Raw genomic sequence first — 27,577 nt, 5'->3', positions numbered from 1 at the left:
GCACATTGTTGTCATGCCATGAGCCATTGTCTGGTTTATGATGGCAACAAGAGACTCTCATCCAGCACAGGACTCCACTGGAGTGAGAGCAAACAAAGGGTCTCTCTCATTCTGAAGCATTCAGCTGACTGTATTAAACTGAATGCCTTACATAAAGTTATGGGAGACATTTATTCCACTCTGCTCAGTACTAATGACATCCCAGCAGGACTACTGCCCAGTTTAGGTGCCACAATAGGCATTGCAATAAATCCTCCTTTTCCTATTTTAAGAGCAAAATTCAGGCTTGTATTTCTCAAGGGAGTTAATTGCAGATGAGTGCATAACAGTTTTTAGGAGTACCACGGCATCCAATTCTCCTCAGTCTCAGGCAGTTTGTGCTGAAAAGAACTCATTCACTGTGTGCGCTCCATGCAGAGTCCCTGGGAGCTCCACTTCTTCCTCTTTTGATAGCAAGGAACCAAGCAAGGCCCATCCTGGTAGATGTATTTGAAAATGTTTCTCAGATAATAGAGAGAAAGAAAACATAGAAGGCCTGGTCTGTGGACCATGAGCTGTCCAGTCTTACATACTCATCTGTCATGCCTAGATATATTTAGGTCCCAGGCCTCACTAGTCAGTTTGTGATCAGCGGACTACCAATGGTCCAGAAGACATCAGAAAATGATCTGCAAAAATATAATCCCTAAAACCAGACACAGAACTTTGCCTGAACCCCCATTAAAGCACCATGGAGTATTTCTGGCATCTAATATCCCAGTTGTTATATTCTGAAATATCCTGGGCAACACTATCACTTATTATGTCATATTCAGCAATCATTCCAGTTTCTTTCTTGCAGAACCATTAATGTAGCCAGATTTACAACTTATGCTTGAGGTTATCCTTCCTCAGGTGTAGTATTTTGCATTTGTTGATATTGCATTTCATTGTACTTATGTCAAGCTGCTCTTTCAATGTAGCAAGATCATTTGGAAACCCATTTTCTTAAATGCTTGAGTTACATTTCACTCTTATCAAAGCAGAACATTAGACCATTTGGATATGATTTGTTCTGGATAAATTCATGCTGGATGATTTTATCACCTTATCATTCTGCAGTAGCCATTACATGAAGTACTTGAATTTTCTGCAGTAGTTCTCAAAGTATTTGAGATATCTGAGGCAGGTTGGCTGATATGTAATTTTTGGTGCCTCTTAATTCTTCTGTGTGCTCAGGATAGCTTCCTATGGGACCTTTAAATAAGGACTTCCTCCAAACTGCCTGTTTCCTTAAGCTCCTTTTGGTTCCTCCCTGCAAACCTTCCCTATCAATTCCCCAACATGAGGAAGTCCGCCTTACAAGAGTCATTTCATCTTGCCCTCCTCCCCTCAAGCCTCCTTTTCCACAGATGTATGAGTTCAAATTGTCTTCTAGCAAGTTTCTCTTTATTAGCTATATCTATCATAGCTTATCTAGTCATGTCTCCTGTAACTGCCTCCACTCTTCAAAACAAAAAGTTGTTCCAACACATTCCAAAATCTTGAGGAACTGTCTGTGCTGTGCTGTTGGTTTGGGGGTTTTGTTGGGTTTTGTATGCTTGTTTGTTTTTCTTACAACAGATATCTGGTTATGTAAAGTCCTCTTTTACCACTACCTCACATCCTCAGGACACTCCCAGTAGTTGCTCAAAAAACACGACATTGGCCTCCTCCTCCTCATTAAGTAACCTTTAGAAGAGCTTTACAGTACCTCTCAATTTTAACTCAAACAGCTCTGTCTCTCCCCTTTCTGGCCTTCTACACATTCCCAATATACCGGATAATACTCTTCCTTTTTTCCCTGCCTGTCCTTCCTACACAAATTATGCTGTTTCTGCTAACGCTGAAGTGCTGCAATTTATTCCACTGAGTCTCTGTGATGCTGATTAAACTGTAGCTTTTGTTGTGTCCCAAGATCTCCAGTTCTTCCTGTTTATTCTCCATACTCTCAGCATTAGTGCAAAGACATCTCAGATGTTTGGCAGTGTGCCCTTACGTTATCCCTTTTGCTCTTCTACGGCCCTCCTGCAATTTCCCACTTCCACTGCAGAAATGAGTTGTCCACCGGTCCTTCAGTTTTCTTATTCACCTGAGGTCTTTCCTGCTCACCCAATTGAAAACTGGTGTCCTTGGAGTCTTCTCACTAATTCGTCTCTAGTACTAAATCTCTCATGTTCTGAAAAACAATGTTTCTTCAGTGATTAGGCAATGCTTCATAGAAATTATTATAAAGGTCTTTTCCAACACAAATGATTTGGTGATTCTATGGAGATTCCTCTAAGGGTCTTCACAAAAAATGGTGCAGAAAGTTGTTACTAAGAAAGTGGTCTTGTGGGATAGAAGTCCCCAGTCCAATTTCAGGCTTCTCAGTTTCAGAGAGAGGGCTGACAGCATTCACAGTTTAAACAAATACTAGATTTGTCAAAATGCTAGCACATAGGCAAATATAGGATCCAATACTCTGTGTCAGGCTGATGTGCAAAATTAACTCTGGTTAAAACCTTGGGAGCACCTTTTCTAATTCCCAGCAGTATGATACACTAAATAGGAATGTATATTAACTACAACAGTGGTACTTTTCAAGGCTGCAGTCATCAAGGAATAGGGAGATGATGAGCACAGCAGGCACAATATGTTGACTCTCGTCCCTCACAATTATGAACAGCTGGAACATCCTCAGTTTACAACAGGTCTGACACTGCAAAGAAACAAGAACAAATATTTGGAAATGTGATCGTATAATATAGCTCAATGCTGACAAAGGACCCCACTCAAGGGGAGGATACTGCTTTATGGCACATGGCTCCTATGTGAGAGAACAAATTACATGCTATTGAAATCTGCTGTCCTGCTGCGCAGCATCTGAATGATTGACAAAGGTGAAGTTCAGCCACTCGACTTCCTTACAGCTTCAGATGTGCTTCTGAAGCAAAGAGGTTATGAAGGCAGATGTTTCATGCAATGTGATCAACTCTGTCTCTCAGGTGATATTTAAGGTTAAACATTGAGGTGTTAAAAATAAACATGATTAATTCATACATTTCAGTAAACAGACCAACCTCTCATCTGTGTGCAGGTAATAAAGAAGATTGGATCTACTCTTCACGGGGGAAGTTCCAGCATTTTACCACAAAATTCATTTTCACAAATACACCTCTCCCATAAATCAATCAATGTAAGAGGGAGTCTGTGGTCCAAAAAGAAGCAGTATTTACAAAGCTAGGGCTTAAACTCCACACTACCTTTTTTTCATTCTCATATTCAGAATTTAATTGTTCCAATGTATATCTATACGTCAAAGAGGAGCCGGTGGTTTTCTTGCATTTGAGCAACACAGCCAATGGGATGGATGAACTGTGTAATGTCTTTTGATACATACCACACCATGAGCTAGACTGACTTCAGCTGACTTCTCTCTGCTGGTGTCTATTCCCACTACTTTATAGATTCTGCTCCCTCTTCTGGCCAGCAGCATAACAAAAGAAATCATTTCCCCTTTTTAAATATGATTTTGAGCATGGGGAGTTGAGAAATGGAAAGAAAATTCATATTACTTTGGCAGGACAGGGAGATCTGAGCTGTGCACCCGCTGAATTTCCATATTTGGGTTTCTCTGTAACAAAGGCTTGCAGTATTTGTGGTAAAAGCTGAAAAAATAATTACTGCTATTTTTCATTCAGTTTACTAGTTAGCTCTTGGGGGCAGGGTGAGAGAAAGAAAAGGAGGTGCAAGCAAGGAAAGACCATCCATCAGCTTTGCTGTATCTTTCCACTTCTCAGCACTGTACCGCTCATTCTCAGTTTTGTACAAAAGAATACTGCAGACCTAAAAAAGGAAATGAGCGGAGATCCCATCTTTAGGAAGAGCAGACTTGCCAAAACGGGCTCAGATAATGTTATATTAGTTGTAGCATACAGAGCACACATTCAGAAAGCCAGTGTTCCCTCTCTTTCAGTAAGTAAAATCCAAAAGGTTTGCCTCCAAAGCAGGTAATGCAGATGCTGACTATTTTTGCCTTTCTTCAGCTCTCTCACTGCCCTTAAAAAGTTAACAAGTACAGATCAGACATTTGGGACAAACTGCTTTCAAACCTTTTCTGGCCATTAAAGAGGTCACCAAAAAATCAGCTAATGCAGGAGAAGATACAAACTGCTCTGTACTGTATATCCAAGACAGCAATGTCTTCTCTGTTGCCTCTCTGAGGACTTTCTTTCAGGAGAGATTTCTTAGGCCTCCCACAGTTGAACTTTGTTTGATGACGTTCCCCAAAGCCACATCTGAGGCAGAGCAGAACGGATGGCTCAGTGACAGACCAGCTTGCTACCAAGCGTGCAATGTACAGTCTTGCAATAGAAGGGACACTGGTTTTTACATGGAAAGGAAATTGCATTGAAAATCTCAGTGCATGGTTTTAGCCAAAGCATTGTCTGTACAAGTGATAATTCATTTGCTCACCAGGCAGCAAACTAAAACGATGATTCACTCAGTGGTCATTTCCAGTGGATGGCGTCTTATGGATCCTGATTACCATTCCTCAGAGAGCACACTGCAGCCTGTTGGGCATCATTTGCCCACTGCTTTCCTTCGTAAAGAGAGAGGGAGCTTCATCCATAGCAGAAGACTGAACCAGTGTGGTCAGAGCAGCAACCAAAGTTCACACCACTCCAAACGGTAAACCCAGCTTTAAAACTAAAGCTGTTTTTAAAGCTGTGGTTTCTGACTCTATTAGTCATGAACTTGAAACACTATTAAGTATTAAAAAGAAATATTCCTCTGGCAATTGTACCAGCTCTAAAGCTGGAGTCTTCTACAGGTCTCTCAGCTGCTGCTATTCAAACACTCGGGTGTGATTCTGCAATCCTTTGTTCAAGCAGCAGTCCAAGGGGGTGAAAGCTGGCCAGGGAAAAATGTGATCAGATCTTGTGATAAGGTTAAAAAAATTCCACTTTCTATGAAAAGAACCTTGTTTTCAACACATTCCACAAGGTGAGCATCTCTTTCAGCCCTTCTGCATATAAGATGAGGCACTTTCTTTTCCAAGAGCCCCCACACTGCCTACACCACCTTCTCCACAAGCATTGCTGTGAGAGAAGAGGGGAATCCTTCTCTTACTGAAACAGCTACTTATTTAATAGTTCTTCATTATCTAAGAGATAGCCAAGAAATATTTAATAAATATATTACCCATTGCATTAAAATAAATATCATTTATAAAACATTCATTGTCTTTTGCTCATCAACATCATACAGTGTATGTAAACGTACCCGGTACAGATGAGATTTACAAAGGTTTGTCTGAATTTTTCCCCTTAATGCGTTCTCCCATTTATAGTAATCATTGCATGAAATGCAGACAAACATAATGCAGCTCTGAGCCACCAGCATATACCAAAGACGAAACTAAAGATCTTGTGGGAGTACAAAAAGTCTTCAGATAGGAGGAATGGTTTCAGGTACATCTCAAAGTGGCACTTGCTCCAACTCAACTCTGCAGCATTTGTAGAACTGGAGCTAATGTTTACTTAAGAACTCAGCATTACTTAACCAAATAATAAAACATATAAAAGCAAGCTGACTTTTTGGAAAAAGAAATGTTTAATAATACAGTAATAGTTGTAGTACCGTCCAGTAAAGTTGTATTGTAAAAATGTTCTGAATATTAATTTACCTCAGATAACTTTAGAGTTGTAAATACTTGCATTATAGTGAGGTAGACAGTAAAAAAAAAAGTTCTTTTTTCCATTATTAGCACAGAATTTAAATTTTGTAATAATATCTTAAGGAAATTATAATGTTAAGTAAGGATGAAATATTTGATTAATGCTTAATTCTGTACAACTCAAATATAAACTTTTAAAAATATTAGAAATTATAACATTTCGAGTGCATATAATGTTTTGTACATTAAAAAAAATGCATGTTGTTCATCTCCATTTTGCACTTTTCAGTCTGTTTAAATAAACAAATATTTACAACTTTTATATGAACAACAGTGCATCCAAAGCAAAATGTGCATTTTAAATTATTGCTCCTGGTCGAGTCTTTTTATTAGCATTTTATATTATTATTCTCTTCTCTTTTTTTAATCTTTTTTTTTTTTTTTCACCAGCTCTGCAAAACCAAATAAGACGACTCTAAAAATCAGTGGGGAAAAGCCTGAAACTACGAACATAACAGTTACATTAAGAAAGGGCTACGCGTGCTTCGAAGTGCACTTTCCTCAGGTGAAGCAGCAGCTGAGACCAAAGGCGGGAAAGAAACAGGAATCTTACTTAGAACGCCTTTCAAGCACACCATTCGCGTATAATACTGCTGCAGGTTGCGAGGGCTGCCGAGCTAGAGCTACTTAGAGACCTGGCAATGGCATCCTTGCGCTGTTCCTGAAATCCGAGGGAGTTTCCTTTCCATTCACCCAGGTTGTGCTTTCTGTAACACTTCGCTCTTCACAGTTTTTCATTGCTGTCTTAAAATAAAACCTAACTGGTAATTACAATCTTGAGCTTTTTTTTGTTTTTTAACTTTTCTCTTTTTTTTTTTTCCTTTGGGGGTGGGGGCCGGAGGCTATTTCTGGCTGGTAAGCTTGCAGGAATGTGAAAGAGGGCAGAAATGAAGCAGCCCTCTTCAGAGCAACTTCAGAGAGAGGGCTCGGTCTGCTCCCTCTCCCTCCCCCGACTCTTTTTGTACTTGTTAAATTGCCTTCACCTTTGGAGGGAAGAGGACAGATCGCCAGATAAACCCCGGGAGAGGGAAGGAGGGAGGGAGAGAGGGGGAAAGAGCGGGGGAAAGAGGGGAAGGGACCCGGCGGGGCCTGGCCGCCTGCCCTGCCCTCTCTCCCTTCCCCGCACGGTAGTCAAGGGCAGGCGCTGCCCGACGCCCGCCACCCGCGGGAACCGGCGCCCGACCTTCCCCTACGCGCCGAGCCCGCTCCGGGCGGGCGCGGGCCGTCCCCGCTCGCCACCGCCGGCGCTTCTCCGCCAGATGCAGCCCCGAGGGGTGTCCCGCCCGCTACCTGCAGCCGCAGGACTCCACCACCATGTCCTCGTACTGCTTGTACACCACGTTGTTGCCCGCGTCGATGTAGAGGATGCTGATGGGAGTCAATTTAGTGGGGACGCAGCAGCTGGGCGGCGTGGAGCTGGGGTCCATGGAGTTCATGAGGGTCTGAATGATGGCGTGGTTCGTGGGCTCCAGGTGGGAGCGCAGTGGGAAGTCGCAGACCCCCTCGCAGTGGTGGGCCTCGTACTCCAGCGGGGCGATAATCCAGTCGTCCCAGCCCAGCTCCTTGAAGTTGACGTGCAGTGGCTTCTTGCTGCAGCGCAGGCGGGACTTCTTGCCGTGCCGCTTCCCGTGCCGGCTGGCGAAGGCGGTGCGCCGCTGGCGCCGGGGCGGCGGCCGGCGGACAGCAGGCGGCGGCGGCGAGCCCAGCTCGGCGCGCAGCTCCCCGAGCAGGCTCCGCCGCCGGGCGCGGGTGAAGACCACCAGCAGCGCCCGCTCCTGCGGCGGTCGCGGCCGGCGCCCGAATCCCAGGCCCCGCAGGTCCAGCCAGCGCGGTGGCCCGCGGCCCGCCGAGGCCCGCAGCTCCAGGCACAGCCGCTTCGACGGCCGCTGCTCCCGCAGGCCCTGCCGCACGTCGAAGACCTCCCAGTCGGCGGCCGGGGCCGCCCGCGGGTCCAGGGCTCGAGAGTCCAGAGGCCGTGGCGACAGGCAGGGGAAGAGCTGCATATGTACCGGGGCGGCGGGCGGCGGGCGGGCGCGGGACGCCCGGCGGAAGAGCCGCACCTCGGCCCCCACCAGCTCCTCCGTCTCCGAGAGGGTCGATACATCAAACACATACTGCTGCCGCCTCAAGGGAGCGGGCGAGAGATCGTCTGCGAGATAAAAAATAATTACAGTCAGTTGCGCTCAGGGGGGATCTGCCGAGAGGTCTCCGAGGGCAGCTCCTGCCCGCCAGCCCTCTGGCCACCCGCCGGGCCCGCTCCGGTCTGGTACCCGGGCCTCCACTGGGAGCCAGGGCTGAGCTGGTCGTGGGGGAGGGAGGGGAAAAGGAGAAAGAAGGAGGAGAAGGAGGAATTCAGAGAAAAGAATGAGATGGAAGAATCAAGAGAAAATAAAAATGAGAAGAAGAAAGTGGAAGAAGGAAGGAGAACAAGAACACTGAGAACAAGAAGGAAGGAAAAAAAGGGAGGAGAAAAATGAGAAGAGGAAGAATGAAGAAGAAGGAAGAAGATGGAAGAGAGAGGAGGTATGGAAGGACCCGCACCAAATATAAGACCATTCACCCACACCAGAAGCAGCCCCTGCTCCACGCACATCTTCTGCCCATCAGCCCTGCCACCAGTGTGGGACCGTCAGTGTTTGTGTGCTTGTGTACATTACGCACACACATATATATACACATATATATTCTCGTCCAAGAGAAAAACCTGGACTTCTTTTTTGACACATTGGTGTGCGCGGTGCAGAGCAGAAAGCAAACCAGATTCCCCTGAGCTGCTTTCCCATAAAATGTTTACAACCCAGCAAATACAAGAATTCCCAAAGCCCCTGGGTTTCCCCAGAAGCTAGTAAAGCTTGTGTAGATCTCAATAGTAAAAGTGTCAGTGGAGCCTCTGTTCAGCAGCCCATGGCCGCTTTTCCAAGCTCAGCCCGCTCCAGGGGTAGAAACGGAGACTAAAGCCCTCTGTTATTTATTGTATTGATATCAAAGGTCATTGAGATTTTAATCACTGTATTGCACAACTTCTGTTCTACCTGACATATCTGGAGGAACCTCCTGCGGGGCAGGAGGAACAGGGGGACGATTTATGCAAACCAAGACCTTCAGATGCGCCACGGCAATGTAAAAATTAATGTGCTTCAGAGCAGAATAGCATGCTCGAAAGTCCGCTCGTTCCCCCACACACCAAGAGGGAGATGCAGAGTGGAGTGCAGCAGTGCCAGGGGGAATTGCTGGGCAAAAGACCTGCCCTGCAGCCAGGCCACAGGACCCAAGGGAGAGCCCGTCCGCCGGCCAAGAGCAACCCCCTGCCCGCGCAGCTACCCCGGACCCTGCCACACCGGGCACCCCCGGCTGCAGAGCTAGGTGCCCATCGGGCCCCTTGCCCTGTCCTCGGGGCGAGGAGGCCGGAGCACGACCTCGGTCCCCACCTCTCCCCAGAGGGTCGTTTCGGAAGACTGGCAGGAGCCGGACCCTTCCGGAGGGGCCGGAGCACCCCCCTCAGCCACCAGGTCCTGAAAATGGGTCAGACGCTCCAGGCATCCCGGGCCTGCCGCATCCCGGCCTCCGCCTCCCGCCTCTGGATGGGCGATTTCCTTCCCCGGCGAGAAGCGCAGAGCCGGGAGCGGGAGGCAGCCCGCCGGCCGCTCATATCTCCCGCGGGGCGCGGAGGGAGTCTGTAAGAAACATACACACAACCCGAAAAATGTCACAGCCGCAGGTGACGACAGCAGCTGCTCTATCGAGCTGCTGGAAAGAAAAGTGAAATCCAGCGAGAGCTGCCCAAAAGAGCTGGACGATCTCGGCGGTGCTGCAAGGATGAAGCAGGGCTTGGCCCATGGGTCGGTTGTGGATTTGAGGGTGATTCCCCCTTGCACATGCTTGGGCCAGTAGGCCCGGGGGCTGGGTTGCGAGAGAGGTGGATCCGGGAGCTCAGGAGAGCTCTGGAGCCATTGCCTCCTTCTTCGAGGGAGTCCCGGGCAGAACTGGGGGATTCAGAAAGAAGAGATATGCATCCCTCGGGCAAGAACGTTCGGGTCCCCTTCTTCCTTCTCCTCGCCTTTGGTTTTCCCTGTGCCCAGCGTCTGTCAGATGCCCGGGTATCTGACATGGTGCAGACGGGTCTCCTGGATCCGCGATCTGTATCCCGCCTTCCTCCAACGGCTCCAGCGACCGTCGAAGAAACCAGATCAGCGCCTATGCCTTGCTTTGGGATGTGGGCAGAGACGGGCCTGGGCGCAGCTCCACTTTTAAACCATCTCTTTTCTGGAGAGAGATGGGGGGCGTCAGACTTGGTTTCAAATAAAGATGCTCGCCCGCTTTGCTTCTCTCTGTCGTGATGCGGTGGAGGTGGGGTAGCGCTGCCTCCAGCCTACTGTCCCTCCGGGGCAGACACCACTCCTCCTCTCCTCCCCGTCCTACTCCCAGCCTGTGCCCCGACCGTGGGGACCCCGAATTCCTGCCAGGGTGCAGGGGCAGGGTCACTTTCGGGGAAAAAAAAAAGGACAGACCTTTCCCGGGGGATAGGGGGACACAGAGGTAGCAGCGAGCTCCCCAGGCCGGTGGCTGTGAGGCGGCCCCTTCAGGGGTGACATCTCGGCGTGCGGGTTAGAAGGGAGGGAGGCGGGGAGACGCTGAACTCCCCTGGGTCCCGCTGCTGAAGCGGTTTATAAAAGGTCTGCAGACCCCTGTCATGCGTCGGAAAGGAAGGCTGGGAGAGGGGGGACGGAAAGAACCAGCTCCGGTCCTGCGGGTGCCAAGGGCTTGCTCAGCGGGTACGCCTACAACGCGCTCCCCAACAGCATCCTACGAATCTCCAGCTTGGCGAAGGTTGAAAGAGTCGCACGACGACTCCGGCTGGCTCGGTGGCATGGCACGCTGGGGACACAGCAGAATGGCAGAGAAGTGTGACCCCGGGCAAGCGGGTCCCCAGGCTGGGTTCAGGCAGCACGACTCTGCGCTGGAAAATTCCCTCTGCAGCTGCCGGCTCCCGCTCCTCTCTCCGAAAAAGGGGCAGGGCTGCCGGTTGTTTCAAATAAGAAGCTTTGAATCCGATCAGATAAAAGCTATTTATTCACTCTCGTAACTTAATAATTCCAGATGAATACATAATCCTAAACCAGTACTGGCTAGCTCCCAGCGCCGTCGAGAGGGTGGGAAAAGCAGTGGAGGGCGGGGAGGGAAAACGGTACCTCCGGAGCTCCGCAAGCCGGAGAAAGCTCGGTCTGGTTTGGGAACCCTTTGTTCCAGCCAAGCTGCCTCTCTCCACGCATACAAAGAACGACAGCGGCGGTAGGGTGGGGGATACCCGGACTGTTCCCTCCTCTGCGTGAGACGAGCACACATGCATGGGGGCTTGTTCACTTCAGTTTTGCTTTAGATCCAAGGAGCGGCTGGGGTGAAACCCGGGGCTTCTCACAGCCAGTTCGAGATCTGCCTTTCTCTCGGGCCAGTTGAGGCTGTCATTACCGTTATTCCCGTTACCGAAATACTCGGAGAGAGCAGCAAAGTCATGTTACATCCAGCCTGGCTGAAGAAAGGCACATTGCGGGAAATGCACCAGAGAGGTGTGTTTATATTTGTAACGTTAATTTAGATGAATGTTAGTTATGCTGTAAGCATTAGTTTTATTTCGACTCTCCGTTTATTTTTTTCGGGAGAAGATAAAACACTGGGAGTTGGACGGAGCGGGAGAAGAAGGGGGTATATCTATCTGGAGTTTCAACGTGTGTCAGCGGTGGATGACGAGGGCAGCCCTGCTCCGCTCTGCCCTTCCAAAAGCTTCCGGGCAGCCAGCGAGACCTGCGCAACGCGAGCAGAGCCGGACCAAGCCGAGCCGAGGCTCCCCTTTCCTCCGCCTCTCGCCTTCTCCCCCCCGCTTCCCTCCGCTGCGCGGTGGCGGCGGGTTCATCATCTCACGGTAAATGAGTGGCTTGGCTGGTACGTTTTCCTGTGCAAAGCCTCTCCCTCTGCCCGGGCTTCGTTTCTCGCTGGCAGCCGGGGCTTTGAGGCGAGCGGGGGGTTAACGAAGGCTATACAGTTTCCCTTTTCATGGCAGATCAGGTACTGGGCTCCCTGCCAATTCATCAGGGCTCAGATCTTAACTTTACATCACTGCAAATTATACCCAAACCACATTGAAGAAGAATTTTCCCATTCCCAAATTCTTTTTCAAGCCATATTTAAACTCGCAAACCAAAAGCACATTTTCAGTTTAAAGACCCTTCGCAGGCGCTCGCTCAACAATAATCTGGAAATTAAAACATATATCCCCGCTAATTGAGAGGGGCTTCCCACACGTTGTCTGCAGAGTCACAGGGTTGACAGGTATCTCTTTCGGAGCATTACCCGTGCTGTGGAATCGGGGGACAGACTCTCCATGTGTGGTATTTCTCTGGGTTTCAGTTCCGCATCTCCCAGCGCCTGCCTCGTCGCGGTTTTTTATTACACAGAGTGATTAGATGTAAACGTTTCGTTCTCCTCCCTATCGAGTAACCGGGAAAGACCACACCTTCCTCGGACGCCTTCCCAACCCTGACAAAACCCCAGCGGGCTGCTGGAGGGCTCCATCATTATTTTCTTTTGCTTTAAATTCTTTTCCCGACGGAGCGGGGAGGCACCTGGCTGCGATATACCTTTGATCACCGCTTCCCCGTCCCTGCGCGGAAGGCTGCCTGCCCTTGCCCAGCTCCCGCTGCCTCCGACGGCTGCTTCTTCCCGCTGCTTCCCCGGTACCCGCAAGCGACGCTCGGCCCTCGGGTGCAGAGGAACCGTGGCAACACCCGCGGGCATCCCGCGGGGTTCCGGGCCCCTCATCTGTCCTCATCCCTTTGGGAGACACGCCGAGGCGGAGAGGGGCTTCCCCAGAGAGATTTTACCTGCTTTAACAGCTACTAACCGAGTCCTCTTCTCTTTCCCCGTTTGCGGCGGTTTCACTACCCGAAATATTTCTATCGAGGAGAAATCATTCCTCCAAAATTGTTCTTATTGAGAAAATCGGACTGAATATTCCCACTCCTCAGAGCTAAGAAATGGAGTGAGGGGACTCTTTGGAGGATATTTCTGAGCGACGTGTGTGGAATACAGCACACAACACGCAGATCTAGCCACAACTAGCAAGGACTTAAACGTCCCCTTTCGCTCATAAACCAGACTTCGTGCACGGAAGGACGCTCAACCTCAGTTCCAGCCTGAACCGAAATCTCAAGGAAAGGAGCATTTCTGTGATTAGCTGCTTTTCTTTTTTATAAGACTACAAAGCAAGGAGGAGAACAAGTCTGGCGAGTGAAAGTCCAGGGCCGGGCTGGCTCAGGGCGGCTGCTCGGCTCCCGGTCGGGATCAGCACAGGCTGCGGCACAGCATCGCCCCGCGGGCGGCTGAAGCTTAACAACTGCGAAGGGGAAAGCTTGGTCCTACTGTCCTCAAAACCAACCAACCAAATCCAAAATTAAATACTGGTAATAAAAAATTAAACACGATCTTTCAGCAAGCCCCGCAGAGGGGCTCCTGGATTTAAAAAGTCAAATTAAAAAATCAGGATCGGGTCCCAAAAGAGCCACCGCAATGGCTTGAGAGGCTTTAGTGACTCCTTTTCGTTAGCAGAGCGGCTCCGCGGCAGCGCACAGCCCGCCGAGCTCCGCGGCCTGCGTCCTCCAGCGCTCTGCCTGTCCCCGACCGCTCTCCCCACTGTGCAACCCCCGCACAAAAGAACCCAAACAAAATAATAACCACACCCCACCCCCTCCCGAAAACCCCGGTACTGAACGGGGAGAGACGAGGGGCCGCGGCTCCCGTTCCTCCCGCGCTTCTCCGCTCCCTCCCGCGTCGCGGGGAATGAAACCCCAAAGACCCTCAAGATCCCCCCCGGCGCAGCAGCACGGAGCCGCAGCCCGCTCTCCTCGCCGCCTGCCCCGCGCTGCCGGTTCCGCGGGCGCGGAAGCTCCGCTGGGCCGGGCCGGGCCGGGCCGGGCCACTAGGTCTTCCCCCGGGCGCCTGGCGGGGATGAGAAGCGGCTGCTCGCTGCCGCGCTCCGGCCGTCTGGTCTGCATTAGTGTTTTTATAAGAGGCTCAAACAAATCGAATACAAGGTCACCAAATAATTAACAGTTGTGAATTCCCTCCTTCCCCATTAAAATACTTCCTTGCTTATATTTCATTTTCCTTCTGCCAACGACAACACTGCCTGGGCAAAGGCGCTGCGCAGATTACGCTGCATTGCAGCTTTCGGTCCACCCAGAAACCCGCTGTTTTGCATAAACATGTTGCAGTAGATGAACTTCAACTGGGATTTACTCTCTTTGCTTCTGACACATGCACAGCCGGGCAGCCTCCAGCTTCTGCACACGGGATCCCCCTTTCGTCCTGCCCTCCCGTCCTCACCCCCTCCCGACCCTAATGGCAAGAGAGAAATAATGGCCGGACCCCTGCCCGTCTGAACCAGCTGCCTCTCGACTGGAACACGAAACGGCACAAAGAAAACGGGGATGGAAGAAGGAGACGGTCTAGACCCATTTCGAATTCCTCATCCCTTGGGTGCGGAGCTCAAAGGTCCGCACACATGAGCTTGGTGCGCTACCGCGGCTGCGGGCAGCTCCGCAGATGCAGAGGGCAAAGGCCCTTGAGGCATCTGCTTCCCACGGGAGATCCTTTTGAAAATCGCTCTCCTCGCACCCCGGCTATTTCTTTTTTTTTTTGTTTTTGGTTTGTCCCGAGCCGTGCCGTGTTTCTTGCTAGCTGTGGATTTGCTTGTTTATAGGTCCATTCTCTTACTCTGTTTTCTCCCCCCCGCCTGGTGGAGTCCTTGCAGCTCCTAATTGTCCTGCCTTACTGTGGAGCTCCAATGCTGGGGGTCCTGAGGCCAGCGAGAGCACCATCTGCGTTTTAATGAGTTACTTCATGTGCCAACAGTAATTTTCCTACATTCAGCTAGGTCCTGTCTGATCTTGCGACCGTAACAAGGGGAAGCGAGTGGGGGGCGGGAGGGGGTGTAGAAGTGGGAATCGCAAATCCTTCTCCCCTTTCTGCGCCCTTTTTCTACCCATGGGGGGTGTAGGAAAATATATATATATATACATATGTGCGTGTGTGTGTGTATGTATAACGCGGTAGTGAGGTAGTGAGTACTCTCTCTCGAGCTGCCCTGAAAGTGATCTTCCTAGCTCCAAGCGGGAAGGAAAGCAAGGAGCGGCGGGGAGGAGTGGTGCCTGGCCGGGGCTGGTGCCCGCACCCTCCGCCACCGAGGGCACTGGGCCAGACTGTCCTGGGGCCGTCACGGACAGGAGCCGACGCCGCGTTACCTATCCCGTGGGATGCTCCCACGGACACGCAGGTACGGCAGCCCATGCCGTGCGGGAAAGGTATTTCTCGTCAGGCAGGAGTAAAAGCTGCTCCGTGCTTCTCTCGGAGCTGCTGTCCCCCCCCAAATCCTGCTCTGAAGGATGCCGTGTGGGCTGGGCAGGGCAGGAGGGACGTCCACCGCCGCCTCCCCCGGTCCTGCCGCTTAGGTAAAGAGCAGCCCATCTAATTGGGTTAATTTGGTCGGCTATATTGTCTGCAAATTAATTGACAGAAACTCCCCCTCCCTTTTCCCGCTTTCCCTGAGCAAAGGCTGTTCATCATCAGCACAACTCCAGCTCGCCAATTAACTGGGCTAGGAGCCCACGGGGAGGTGGGCAGTAAAATAGCTACCACTTCAGAGGAACGGAAGCTCTCTTGAAGTTTTTTGGTGATGTGCCATTGGCTGGTCCGCTTCATTATGGGAGACTAGACAATATTTGATATGTTATGACATGAACACTCAATTAGATCACTGAGTTGAAATACTCCAATCAGTGGCTCGATGCTAAGCAACCCTCAGAAGGTCCAGCAGAAGGTCACAGTCTGTGACACATCAAATCAAAATCAATGGGGAAAAGTGAGGCTTTTCCTTAATCAAACCAGGACTTCTGTTAGCAAATCACTTCCCCCGGAGTAGAATCTCCCATGCAGCGAGATGAGCTAAATTTGTTAAATTAACTGTCTTTCTTCTCGTTATCAAGAATAAGATGATCTTGAGCGCGGCTCTAGTTCCCCGCGGATTTCAGAATTAGCACCCCTTTTCCTTTCCGGCGGAGAACGCGGGCCAGCTCCTTCTGACCACTGAGCTTTGCAAACCCTGTTTCTAGAAATCGAGACCTCTTCCCCCACCCCTTCGTTTAACAGCAACGAAAAACAACAACCTCCACACGGCGACAGCGGAAAGCGAATCCCCGTCCCCCTTTCCTCCAGGGGCGCTCCCGACAGCGAGCACCCACTGTGGGCGCTTCCACGCATCCTCCCGAGCCCCGACGGGTGCGACGGGCACCGGGGGTGGGTAGGGGGAGAGAGAGCCCAGCCGCGATCCCTCCGCGGCGAGGAACGGCCCCGAGCCGGGGATGGCCATGGGGCCGTGGGTCCGAGGAGGAGAGGGAAAGCTCCGGATGGGGGGGGGGGGGGGGAAGGCAGGGGGGGGTGGTTGGGGTTCGGTTAGGGTAGCAAGCGGCTCCTGGAGTTAAGGGGAGCCGTGCGGTTTTCCCGGAGCTGCGTTTTGCCCTAAAACTGCTGGAAGAGGGGAGGTCGGTGTGCTCAACTCTCTGGGTCCCGGGGGGAAGCCGCTGCCAGCCGCCGGCAGGTACACGGGCAGGGTCTCGCTGGGGGCGGGCGGAGGGGTGGGTCTTCAGATATGGGAGAGGGGGAGAAGGAAAGAATGCATAGCACGCGTTGGGAACCTGTTAATTAGTCTGTCCTTAATGACTCACAAACCAGGGTAGTGAAAAAGAAATGAGAAAAAAAGAGGAAGGGAAATGTTCCTCCGGATCGCCGAGAAACCTTCACCCGCCGCCCCGGTACTAGCGATAAAACAAAGAGAGAAAAACAAAGCAGGACCCCGACAGGGGCTGCAGGTCGCCGAGGGAGTCCCGGGAGCCCGCGGTACCGGTGCTGTCCCGCGAGAGTGGGGACAAGGCCTGGAGCCTGGCCTGAACCGGGCTCTGCCGCCCACCCCGTCCTCTGCCCCCCTCGGCGGGCCCGGGGGAGCGGCCCCACTGCCGGTCCTGGACAGGACTGCTGCGGACCAGCCTCCCCCTGCTCAGCGGACGCAGGATGCAGCCCCCAAGCAGACAGCGGGTCCGGGCCGCCCAGAGGAGCCCGGGGGCGACGTTTACCTGGACTTCGGGCTGCCTCCCCGCAAGCGGAGCGGGCTACGTCCCAGCCCTAGTGCTTCCCAACGGGGCTGGTGCTCTTCCAGGTAAATCCGATAAAGCGACCCTAGGCGAGAGCAGCTTTAGGCAGCAAATGTTTGCCCTCGGTCAGTTTGAACTTTCTATTTGCCTTACAACCGCAGCGATAAGAGCGATCCTTTCTCCGACATACTCAAAGAAACCAGAAGAGCGATTTTTCTTTTCTCTCCCGAAGTTGCATTTGCACTCAAAACGCGCCTGCAAAGCTGGGGAGAGTTTCCCACCATCCTGTGACGACTCCGCGAGGAACACGCGTGTTTCTCGTATGCAGCATTTACGGCTGCCGCGGCGCGGGTGTAGCGCTGCGGGACAGTTCGCTGCGCTGCACCCGCACCGCGGGTTCGCCCTCAACTAAAACAACGCGATTCTGTGATCTACCGAAAGATCCACTTTTCTGCGATACCGAGGAGGCAGGAAACACCAGTGACCAGTGCAGCACGTTCCCCACCTCCCCAGGGCCAGACTCCGCGGGACGGGAGCCTCGCACTGCAGAACGCTGCGGGAAGGGGCGCACGTAGCCCCGGAGGGACGGTGAGGGGCATGAGGGAGGATAAGGGACAGAACTTACCTAGTCCCTTGTCTACAAAACTAGTGATGGTGTTGGCGGATTTGGACGACTGAAAAAAGCTGGCGTTGATGCCCAGTTTCTCTGCGATGGAGTAAGTCCTGAACAGAGATAGCATGTACTCGTGGGGTTCCGCCCGTGGGAACGCCCGGCCCACGGCGTGTCCGCCTTGCCGCGGGCGGTTCTCCCGTGGGGACCGCGGCACCCTGCGGCCCCGTCCGCCTTTGGAAGAGGCGGCGATCTCCGAGGCGGTGGGGAGGGAAGCCGGGAGGCAGCAAGGTAAATCCCAGAGGAGGCTGGCGAGCAAGGCGGCGGAGAGCAGGGCCCGGCGTGCATTCATAGCGAGAGGCGGCGGCGGTGGGGAGGAAGAGGAGGGCGGCCCGACGTGCGGCTCCGGCGGCCCACGGAGCAGCGCGGGGACTGCGCGGCGGCGCGGCGCGGAGCGGGGACTGCACCCGGGCGGGCTCGGCCCGGAGCAGCCCGCCCCGCCCCGTGGGTACCGCCCCGCCGCGGACCGCCCCGTGGGGGCACCCAGCCCGCCCCGCGGGGCGGGACACCCCGCTGACGGGTGCTCGGGGGTCCCTTTACTCCGTCCTCTATGTGTACTCCGCGTGGGAAGTGGACATGAGGGCTGGGGGGAGATGCTGCGTGTCTTGCTGCAGCCCGTCGGATACCAATCCTCGTCAACTGGCCGATGCTTTGGCATGTTCAGGTGTCCCTTGGGTGCTGCAGTGTCGGGTGAGGGCAGACTCACGCAATGCTAACGGTCTTGCTTGAGATCCTTCGTGTTCTCCCAGCTATGTGAGCAAGAACTTGCCACAAAGCACGGGTCTTGCAAGAAGGAGAATCTGGTGGAAAGCGGGGATCTCACCTTGGAATGCACTAGGGCCCAGTTAGTGGGCAGCCTTGGGACGGAGGCAGAGACCATTCTCATTCTCTCAAAATCTGCAAAGCCACCAAGAGGGGACCAGTCTGAGAGGAGCGCATTCCAGGCTGGGGTCTGGGAAAATGCAGCACTGGGAAGACAGTGCTGGCAAGCTAAGCAGAATGGGGCAGGCAGAAAAGTTCCTTAGAGTGGGGCACAATATCTTTCTTGCATTGGTCATGCAGAAGACAGCAGTGGAGCAGAAGCAGGATTCACCCACCCCTTTTCGTTTGGCTTTTCAGAGGTGCATCCTCTCATGTAAGACTGGTGTCATATCTCCAAACGGTTTCATCCAACCACCTATCTAGGGTTCACAGTCATGGGCAAAGCATGGTAAGAAGCTTGCGTTACCCTGCCTGTCCTGCTCCCTCCTTGCTTCTTCCAGACCTCCTCATCCTCCTTCTCCACTTGCTTTCTTCTGCTCTGTGCTGTTTCCCTCCTCTCCTCTCCTCTCCTGATGTCCCATTCTCCACATCTTCCTACCTTTCCACTGGTGGATTTTCCTCTCATTCCACCAAGAGATGCTACAGCCTGAGGGCTGTGCAGTGAAAGCTCAGTCTATAGCAAATAATGGGCATCTGGCTTTCAGTCCATGTTGAATTTGACATCTCCTCTATCAACAGCTGTTCTTCATGTCATGATCATGCAGTCACTGGACTTTGTCTTTTTCTTTCCCGTTCTCATCTTCCACCAAGAGAGGACAACTTATACCTGGGCTTTTGGCACAACTCCCGGTGCAACACAGACATCAGTCGGTGAGGCAGACACAGCTAGGGCATATGCAGCCAGCATCTAGCCTGGTAGGTCCCAGTTTTCTTATTGGGAGCTCAGTCCCACCCTGCTCCCCAGCTCCTGGGAAAAGATGCTTGGGGAGATGAGGAGCACGTTCAAAGTAAGTGAGGGACTCAGGTTCCAAGTGACCAAGGCTGCATTGCCACTGCTGAAGGAGATTACTGTAAGGCGCTTCCCCACAACCCTCCACATATGGCTCTGTTGTGGTTTTGGCCCACATCAGCTAGCACTTTCCCAAACAGTGCCCAGGCCTGTTACAAGTTATGGCTTGTGCCAGGGGCTGTCCCTAGACAGCCATTTGGATGTGACCACATGGATGTGGGACACATGGTATAGCTTGGATTAGAGAAGAGGCCTAACATTGCCTTAGTTTCTTTTTAGCAGGATAGATGTGCTGTGACATGCTGGCAGATGAACTGTGAAGAATCAGGGCTCCAAAAGAGTATCAGTGACAGTGCAGAAATGAGGCAAGTGTTCTGCAAAACCATTCCCACTTTGTTCCATACTGGTTTTTCACCCCCTTTTATTTATTGTCCCCGGGCTTCACAGCTGCCCTCCTGACCATTCCTCTCCCTTTTCATCAGCTGCTTTTCGCTCTGGGACCTTCCCCCGCCTTCTGTCCCTTCGGTTTCACTTTTCTGATGCCTCACCTTTGTTACTTCTGCTCCCCTTTGCCACTCCCATCCTTTCTGCTCTGTACTTAGCATTTTGGCTATTTTTTTCTTGCCATGACCCAGTTCCTTCTGGAGCTTTACCATCACTTTTTTTTTGTTTCCTTCTTCCCCTTTTGTGCCCTCTTCACTTATTCCATGCTCCTGCTTGCTATCTCTAATCAGCTGCCCAGCTCCAGTTTCTTCTCTGCCAACTTCTCCGCCAACCTTAGTCCCCCAGGCTCTTTCTTTTCTCCCCTGCTGCATTTCATTGTCCTATTTTCCTTTTCTGATATTGTTTTCACTTGCCACATCCCCTCCTTGTGGTCTCCAGTGCTGCTGCTGCACGGCTGCCCTTTCCCACTCCCACCCTGCTGATTTCCAGGGTCCCCCCACTGCTCCCAGAGTGTCTGTTCCCTTCCTGCCTTTGTCTCTCAGTCTGTCTCTCCTCTTCCCTCTTTGTTCTCAGCTTTTTCCTCCCTTGGCCTCCTCCTCTCCCAAGGGAAGGTGGCTTCATACTAATGCAAAGCTGCAAGGGTCGAGTGGTCTCAAGAGCAACTTCCATCAGCCCGATTTCATTTCTACCTGCTGCTTTTGCACATTTTAACTCATTCTCTGAAATTGACTCACATGGCTGCTTTCCACTCTTGATTCTTTACTGGGAGCCTGACTTGAAGCCTTCTGCAGTCAACAGGGCTTTCCCCTGGCTCCAGTGACCTTTCAGGCAGCACAGAGGGAAGCACATACCCCGTTGTTATCACCCCTAAACAGTGATGCGCACCAGATGATAGCTTACACAGCTAGCAGCAACAGCCATAAAATAGGCAATGCTGCTCTCCTGACTGTTCCTGTGTTAGGCCCCATTGCTCAGGGTGTCCTTTGTCATTTCGGAAGACAATGCCATTGTTCAATACAGATAATTGCCAGGTTCATCACTTAAGGGAACGATGAAGTGTAGGGAACTGAGAAGATGTAGCAGTCATGGTGTCTTATGCAGCTACACAGTCAGATCACTGCAAGGGACTTGAATACATCAAACCATCTTCAGAAGTTTTGGTCTTGAGGGGCATTGGGAAAACTGTGTGGAAGCAGACCTGGGAACCACAGGCAGGAGCAGGCACCTCGCTAGGCAGCAGGACAATGAATCAGTGTCTGTGAAACATTTGGGATCCTGACTTCAGGGCTCAGCAAAGAGCGTAATAATGGCAGCAACAATAAGTAGAGTAAAATAATAGCCGCCACCAGAAAAGAAGAATAGCATATTTTAAAATAATTTCCTTTCTGGTTTTCTTAACAATAAAAGTTGGCCAGATCTGCGGTCAGAATTGCATTATGAATATTTTGTAACTTTTTTTTTTAATTTCAAATGTGTTTCTCCAAACTAAAGCAATTTGGAGGCTGAAAAACTGCAGTTTTAAAACCAGTTTAATTTGTTTTCTTGCGCTAGCACACACGGTTTTCACATCCTATGAATTTTTTCCTTTCTGTTAATTTTTATTCTGGGAAAAAGAAAAATCATCAGAGGCAAGTTTGAAAGCCCAAATCAAATGTATTTCCCCCTCTCTTACCTCAGAAATTTAATGGGATAACCATAAAATGAGCAGCAATCTTGAGGACTAGTGTCAGAGGTTAAAATTCATCCCTGCACAAGTGGTCAAGCCAAGCTTAAGCATCACTCATTTCACCTCTAGTTTGTGGCCTTTTGGAACACTTACTGTTGTGCATAAGTGGTGTTATTAAAGAGCTGACCAGTTTGTAGACAATCCTTAATATCTTTAATATTTTTACAGCTATGTTGAGGCTCTTTTCAACATGAGTGATCAATTGTAGGGTTTTTATTTCTGTGAAACAAAATCATTCTTTATTAAGTTGAGTAAAAAATGTACCCACTCAAAATATGAGCTTCTTCCCCTTTTACCACAAAAAGCTCCAAAAAGGCTGTGGTCACACCATGTAATTAGGGGGTAGGAAATCCTATTGGCAGAGCAGTTAGCACAACATTTTCTGAGATGCCCATGCATTCCATATATGCTGGGTTCCAGCAGAACACCAGCCTCCACAACCCTTAGATTTGAAAATGTGTCTTGTTTTTCAACGGCCCCAAATCTGAGGCATTAAACTCTGATCACTTTTAGCTTCAGTGATTTAACACCTCTGCTTCCTTGCTGAATTACTTCTGAAAAGGTTGGGGTTTGGTGCTCCATACGAGCAGGAATATTTGTTTTCAGAAGATAGTTTTTGACACAGGAGCTGCTTCCCTTTCCCCAGATGAACTTCCCTTCTGAGTAATGTTCTAGCTCCTCTCCCTGCCTCCTTCCCAGCTGGCTTGCCCTGCTCTCAGCTGAGAGCATCCTCGGGGACAAAGCACCAAGTTCCCTTCTTTGCTGTCTGCATCCTGGACCATCACATTGGCCAAATACGGATCTTTTTGTGCTTAATAGAGAAAACCATCATTTCTCAGCATATGTGTTTCATCCTGCCCACTCTCCAAACTGTTAACAGAAACCTCAAATGCCTAAGAAGACAAAGAATTTTAACTGTCAAAACTATGGTATGTGAACTAACAGGAGGTGAAGAAGCATACTCAAATAAATAGGGTTGTTTGAGGAGAATCTGAACCAGCTCCCACATTGTGGTCCTCCAAGGAAAGTTCTATTTTGCTTTCCGAGTGTCCTGCAAGGGATCTGTGCCTCTCCCCATGCCCCATGTCCGGGAGGGGGGGGGCTCTTCCAGGCGAGTCCCCCTCACTCCAGCTTGGCTGAGGCTTGTGCAGCCCTACAGCATGGGGACAGGCTTTCCCATTTCTCTTCCTTTTGCTCCTGCTTTTGGCAGTTGGTCTTCTCACAAGAAAAGTCAGGAGAAGTAGCAGGGCTAACCCTATGCACCGCTGCTGCTTTTTACAGTGTTTCATTTTGCCACGAACCAGTGACGATGTTGCTTTTCTACAAGCTCTCTGCATTTTTGTCACTGTCTTAGATTAGAACCATATTGTCTCTCACTCACAGTTAAAAACTTAATATATGGGCATGAAGAGTGAAGCCACTCCTGCATTCTTGGTATATCAAAACACATCCTGACATCGGGGAAACGAAGTGCAGCATGTAGAGCAGGAGAAGGGAAGGGGTTTGCACGAGCGGTTCTGCTTTCATTTGCTCTGGAGTAGAAAATTAAAATGATGTAGGAAATTGTCCTTCCTGTTTAGGACAGATTTGGTTTTGAAAAATTACTGCGAACTTTGTAAACATTAAAATAGAAGCAATAACGATGTGAAATTTCACACAGGGGATCTACAATGTTTGTATAATTATAAGCATATGGTTACTTTACATGAGGTCTCTGTTATACTTTTATTTACTAGTGCTTGGGGAAAACAGAGGTTCTCAAATGCAGTGTTTATTTACATGTATAGGGAATGTCACAGTACCCATTAACCTGCCATAATCTGCATTTCTGTCTCAGAGCTCCAGCTATACAAACTGATCCACCAGTTATACTATCACTTCTAATTTGTTCAGCTACACTGCTAACTCACACAATTTCTGTCGTTCCTGAATAATGCATATCCTGCTGCCAGTGGCAGGATGGGAACAGCTTACCATCTCTGTGCCTGCTCATTTCAGCTCTTGGGGGCTGAAAGTGAAAGGCTGTTGCTTTGATGCAGTTTTCTCTCTTCTGAGGAGGTTGGTGGCATATGAATTTATTGTTTTCTTCTTAGCCTGACTTTTAGTCTGTGAGCTCAGCCTCGGAGGGTATCGGCATTTCTGCTTCTTCTATGCAGAGTACCCACAATTCCTAATTTTGTAGGACAAAAAAGGACCTCAGCCCCAGCCCTCTCCATTTGTGGGCTGAATAATACTATTTGTTGTCGTTAATACTTAGTGACCATATATTTATGGCTGCTTTTTGCTTCAGTGCAGTGAGTGTGGGAGCTCATATATGAATGGTAACTTCTGATCTTAGAAAAAATTTGTGGAATAACTTCCAGACATTTATTGCACTTTTATGTTCTACAGAAGCACACTTACAGTTTTCCTAAGCTTGATATAACTGTAGGGTTTTGGAGGATTTTTTGGGGGATAAGTACCTCAGCTCAGGCTTTCAGCTTTGGCTTTGCTCAGGCTGGGGTTATGGAGCAATGCTCACTGTCATGAATGATCACAAACACAAGTTCTGCTTGGAAATGGACAGGAACATAGACCAAATTCCTGTTTAAAAAAGATGAATCTGTATAAAGTGCTGCACTGTCACAGTTTGGCCTAACACCACAAAGGAATTTATTTGCATCCTTTTATTTTACAGTTCTTTTCTCTCATTTCCCTTGCTTCCCTCTCATCACTCCTGCATGGGCAGGCACGTTGAGCACCGCAGCTGGATTTTCTCACAGGCCCTGAGGTGACTTTAAGGCATCTCAGTGACTGTCCGTGTCAGGATGCAGGTGAATAGCTTACCTGAGACCCCAAAGGTGTGGGTACCAATCTAATCTGTATTCACACTACCCCAGGAGTGTCACTCCATCTCTCTTTGATGCTGTTTCTACCTCATTCCTTGTTTTAGCTGCAAACACCTCAGGACAGGGGCTGCTTCCCACCATCCTACTGCCATTTAACTTTTTTCTTAGCAGGGAAAATTTATTTTTTCCTTGTATTTATTCATTTCAAAGCAGTCTGCTAGTGCTAGCCCTGCTGAGCCCATGGGTGTTGTTTACTGCCTTCCTAGGCAAGGACCTACAGCCGTTTCCACTAAAGAAACCCCTTAGACCCAAACCAGGGGGTACCAATTGAGCAGCCTCTGGCAAAGGAAAACAAATCCTGGGAAGTCCAAAATTCATGTTGACTCTTGTCAACACTTTGGTGTTGGAAGGAGCGTTTTGCAGTAGTACTCGGGCTGGAGACATTCTCGGGTTTATGGAGGTTATGCCTGAAGACAGTGGTAGGGAAAGAGGAGGCACAGACTGAACTGTGTGATGGCCACAGCTGTCATGTTAGTCACACTGTTTCCCCCCTGTTCTTTTTTGTTGTTGTTGCTGGATTCATTAAGGAGGGAGTGAAATGCATAGAGAGAAAGAGGAGGCAATCAAGGAAGGAGAGGAAAAGGCAGGCTGGAAGTGGTTTCATATCAGAATGTTAGCTTTCAGCTGGACCTTCCCTACTAAACAGAGGGGCACCCTCAGTGTGAATTCAGGTCCATCTCAGAAAACATCCCCACACACTGCCAGTAATCCTTTCCCTTTGCTTTCTATTTTTGCATTTTAAAATCCCTGTAATTTTAAAAAGCCAGTTTCCTACCCCTGGTCCAGCATGAGAGACAAGCACAGTGGGGGAAAGACGCTCACTTTCCCCAGGGAAACAGTTAAAGTGTTTGTCCAAGGGGCCAGTGCTGAGGCACACAGCCCCACACCACGGATTGCTTCCCTGGTGCACAGAGCCGTGGTGCCCAGCCCGAACCAGCCATGGTGTCCACATCCTGTCTCGGACCCAAATTAACTCCATTATTTTGCTGAGTAGAAGATGATTAAACAAGGAGTAAGATGTTATCATTAGAGGCTTCCTAGTAAACTGTGACTGTAAATACTGGCACAGGGAGAATAAAACTTCTAGCTAAGCATGTTAGCAGCTAATGTTTCCTTAAACATTGTCCCCAAAATACATTGGCTGACCAAAATGTTTATCAGTGCTACCTCTTAAGAAACCAAAAACGGTTTATTTTCAGTTCCTCTGACTGCTTTATATTTAGCTCAGTAATGTGGTTACCTTTTACATAAAACTGCATCATTAAATAGATTTCCCAGGTGATTTTCAACACCACAAAGGCAAGAGAGTAATAGAAAGGAACGCCGAGGCTGAAAAAGAAGGATTTCACCAGTCAGATGACAGCAAAAACCTCTCACCCATAGCATATTTTCAGTTGGTGGTTTGTTTTTTTTTCAGCTTAATCATGATTCTGGATCTCCTTATTTTAAATGCTTGTTCTGAGATTAATTAAGCCAGCTGGTCTGATCCTTGAGCTACCGGTGTGTACACTTATTCTTTCTTTTCCTTCTTTTATTATCCTTCTTATCCTTTTATTATTCTTTCTTATCCTTCTTTTATTGTAGGTTGGGTTTTTCTATACATGGGAGTTGTGGTAGCGAGCCAGAGCAATGCCAGTGTGCAGTAGCAAACAAAGAGCTCTGCAGCAGAAGTGGATGTCAGAGTCACTCCTCCTTGCCAATGCCAACACTGCCCTGGCACAGGGAATCACACCCCTGTCCCTCCCACCACCACATGTGCAGGGCAGCTGGTGTGGGCAAATGCCAGCAAGGAAGGAACGAACCGTAATCGACAGCCGACTAAATGTGTCGGTGCATTTAGAAACAGAAAATGTGAGCATTGATTTTGTCCTGGGTATTTTATCTATGCCAGTCGAGCAACAGAAAAGTCCTTTAGGAAAGTCACGCTGAAGGTGTACAAACAGTGTAGATAACAATCCCCATGCTCATTGCAGATGAAACAGAGAATGAATGTGCAATACTTCAGGAGGTGCTAGTTTGCCTCTGAATTTCTGAAGTCCAGAGAGGTTTATTCATTTTGGGCCTGAGCCCAAAGCCATCTGCAGGCAAGGGAAGTCTTGGCTGGGGCAGAGGGTCGACCTTTTTATGGCAGGGCTGGTCTGTGGTGATCAGAAAAAAGCTGCTTCCGCCCAGCCTATGTCTCCTTCACACAGGGAAATATGCAAATGGTGCTCTCCCTGATGTTAATGGGAATTATGGTTGCAGTTTCACTTCTGTATGTGTGAAGGTACCCCACAGGTGACAACCCAGGTGTGTGCATACAAATTAGTTCTTAAAGCTGCATACACTTCTCCTCTTTATAAAAGAAGCCCAGGCACTTTGTAACTGCTAAGAACAGGCTGTCTGAAAGTGTTTTATTAACTGAAGCTGCGGAAGAAAATGAAACTGAAAAGAATACGACTGCATATTAAACTACATGAAGTGCTCGTGACAACTGGGGATCTCAGTATCATAAAATTTTAACAGCTGAATACACTCAGTGGGGATTTTACATTTTTCTTTTTTGTTAAGAAAGGAAGAGAGAGAAGGTGGTGGTGGTGATGGAGAGAAGCTTCGTTTTACTCGAGCAAGCTCTTTATCCAGCTCAGTTTTCTTTGCTTAGTATCAGAAGTTGTCTTTACTTCTCTATAAATCTCAGCACTGCCTGTGCTCTGCTGACACCATCCCTTTCTTGGGGCAGGGATTCCACAGCAGGAGGTGTTCAATATCCCCAACAGCAGAATGACAAGGAATGGAAACCAGAGAAATGCACATTACGGGGAGACTTCCCCAGCGTGTATACAGTTTTCAGTACTTATGAAATAATGAATAATCAAATGTTGGCTCAAAATTCATCAAGACTCATTTGTGCCTGAAATCCCACAGTAGTTCTTCAGCAAAAGGGCCAATTTCCCTGGTAAGTCAATAGGAACAGTTTATTGTTTGGCTGGGCATCTTCTGTTTCACCACATCTAATCACAGCCCCATCTTTCCTTTATATACATTTCTTTTGCTTTATTCTTGGTAATGTCAATGCTTGCTGAAGAAATATTTTACAGACTGAGCTTTATCAGAGCTATAGAAAAGGAGAGCATTGGTCAAAAATAACATAATGAGCTTTTTTT

General features: G+C 49.6%; 1 protein-coding gene and 1 long non-coding RNA gene across 2 annotated transcripts; both read right to left on the bottom strand.

The window, feature by feature from the left end:
- Window positions 1-1,221: 1,221 nt before the first annotated feature.
- Window positions 1,222-18,031, bottom strand: GDF6 (growth differentiation factor 6). The gene is made up of 2 exons (XM_062604548.1): window positions 17,561-18,031; window positions 1,222-7,889 (listed from the first exon to the last, which is right to left on the bottom strand). Exons 1-2 carry the CDS (start codon window positions 17,895-17,897, stop codon window positions 7,027-7,029), a joined length of 1,200 nt encoding a protein of 399 aa, XP_062460532.1. The 5' UTR covers window positions 17,898-18,031; the 3' UTR covers window positions 1,222-7,026.
- Window positions 18,032-24,543: 6,512 nt separating this feature from the next.
- On the bottom strand, window positions 24,544-25,819 carry LOC134156489 (uncharacterized). The gene is made up of 2 exons (XR_009961928.1): window positions 25,675-25,819; window positions 24,544-24,841 (listed from the first exon to the last, which is right to left on the bottom strand). It is a non-coding gene; the product is annotated as an uncharacterized LOC134156489 (long non-coding RNA).
- Window positions 25,820-27,577: the final 1,758 nt, after the last annotated feature.

The sequence above is a fragment of the Pezoporus occidentalis genome, unplaced genomic scaffold (genome assembly GCF_034315485.1).
Source record: "Pezoporus occidentalis ecotype Australia unplaced genomic scaffold, CSIRO_AGI_Poc_V1 ctg87, whole genome shotgun sequence".
In the NCBI taxonomy this organism is placed as follows: Eukaryota; Metazoa; Chordata; class Aves; order Psittaciformes; family Psittacidae; genus Pezoporus; species Pezoporus occidentalis.
This window is presented reverse-complemented; position numbering and strand designations above follow the sequence as displayed.

What these genes read in the sequence shown, in the direction of transcription:
- GDF6 (XM_062604548.1), bottom strand. Translation starts at nt 17,897, where the DNA reads ATGAATGCACGCCGGGCCCTGCTCTCCGCCGCCTTGCTCGCCAGCCTC. An exon ending in TTTTGTAGACAAGGGACTAG is followed by an intron (nt 7,890 to 17,560) that starts GTAAGTTCTGTC and finishes TTTATCTCGCAG; the next exon opens with ACGATCTCTCGCCCGCTCCC.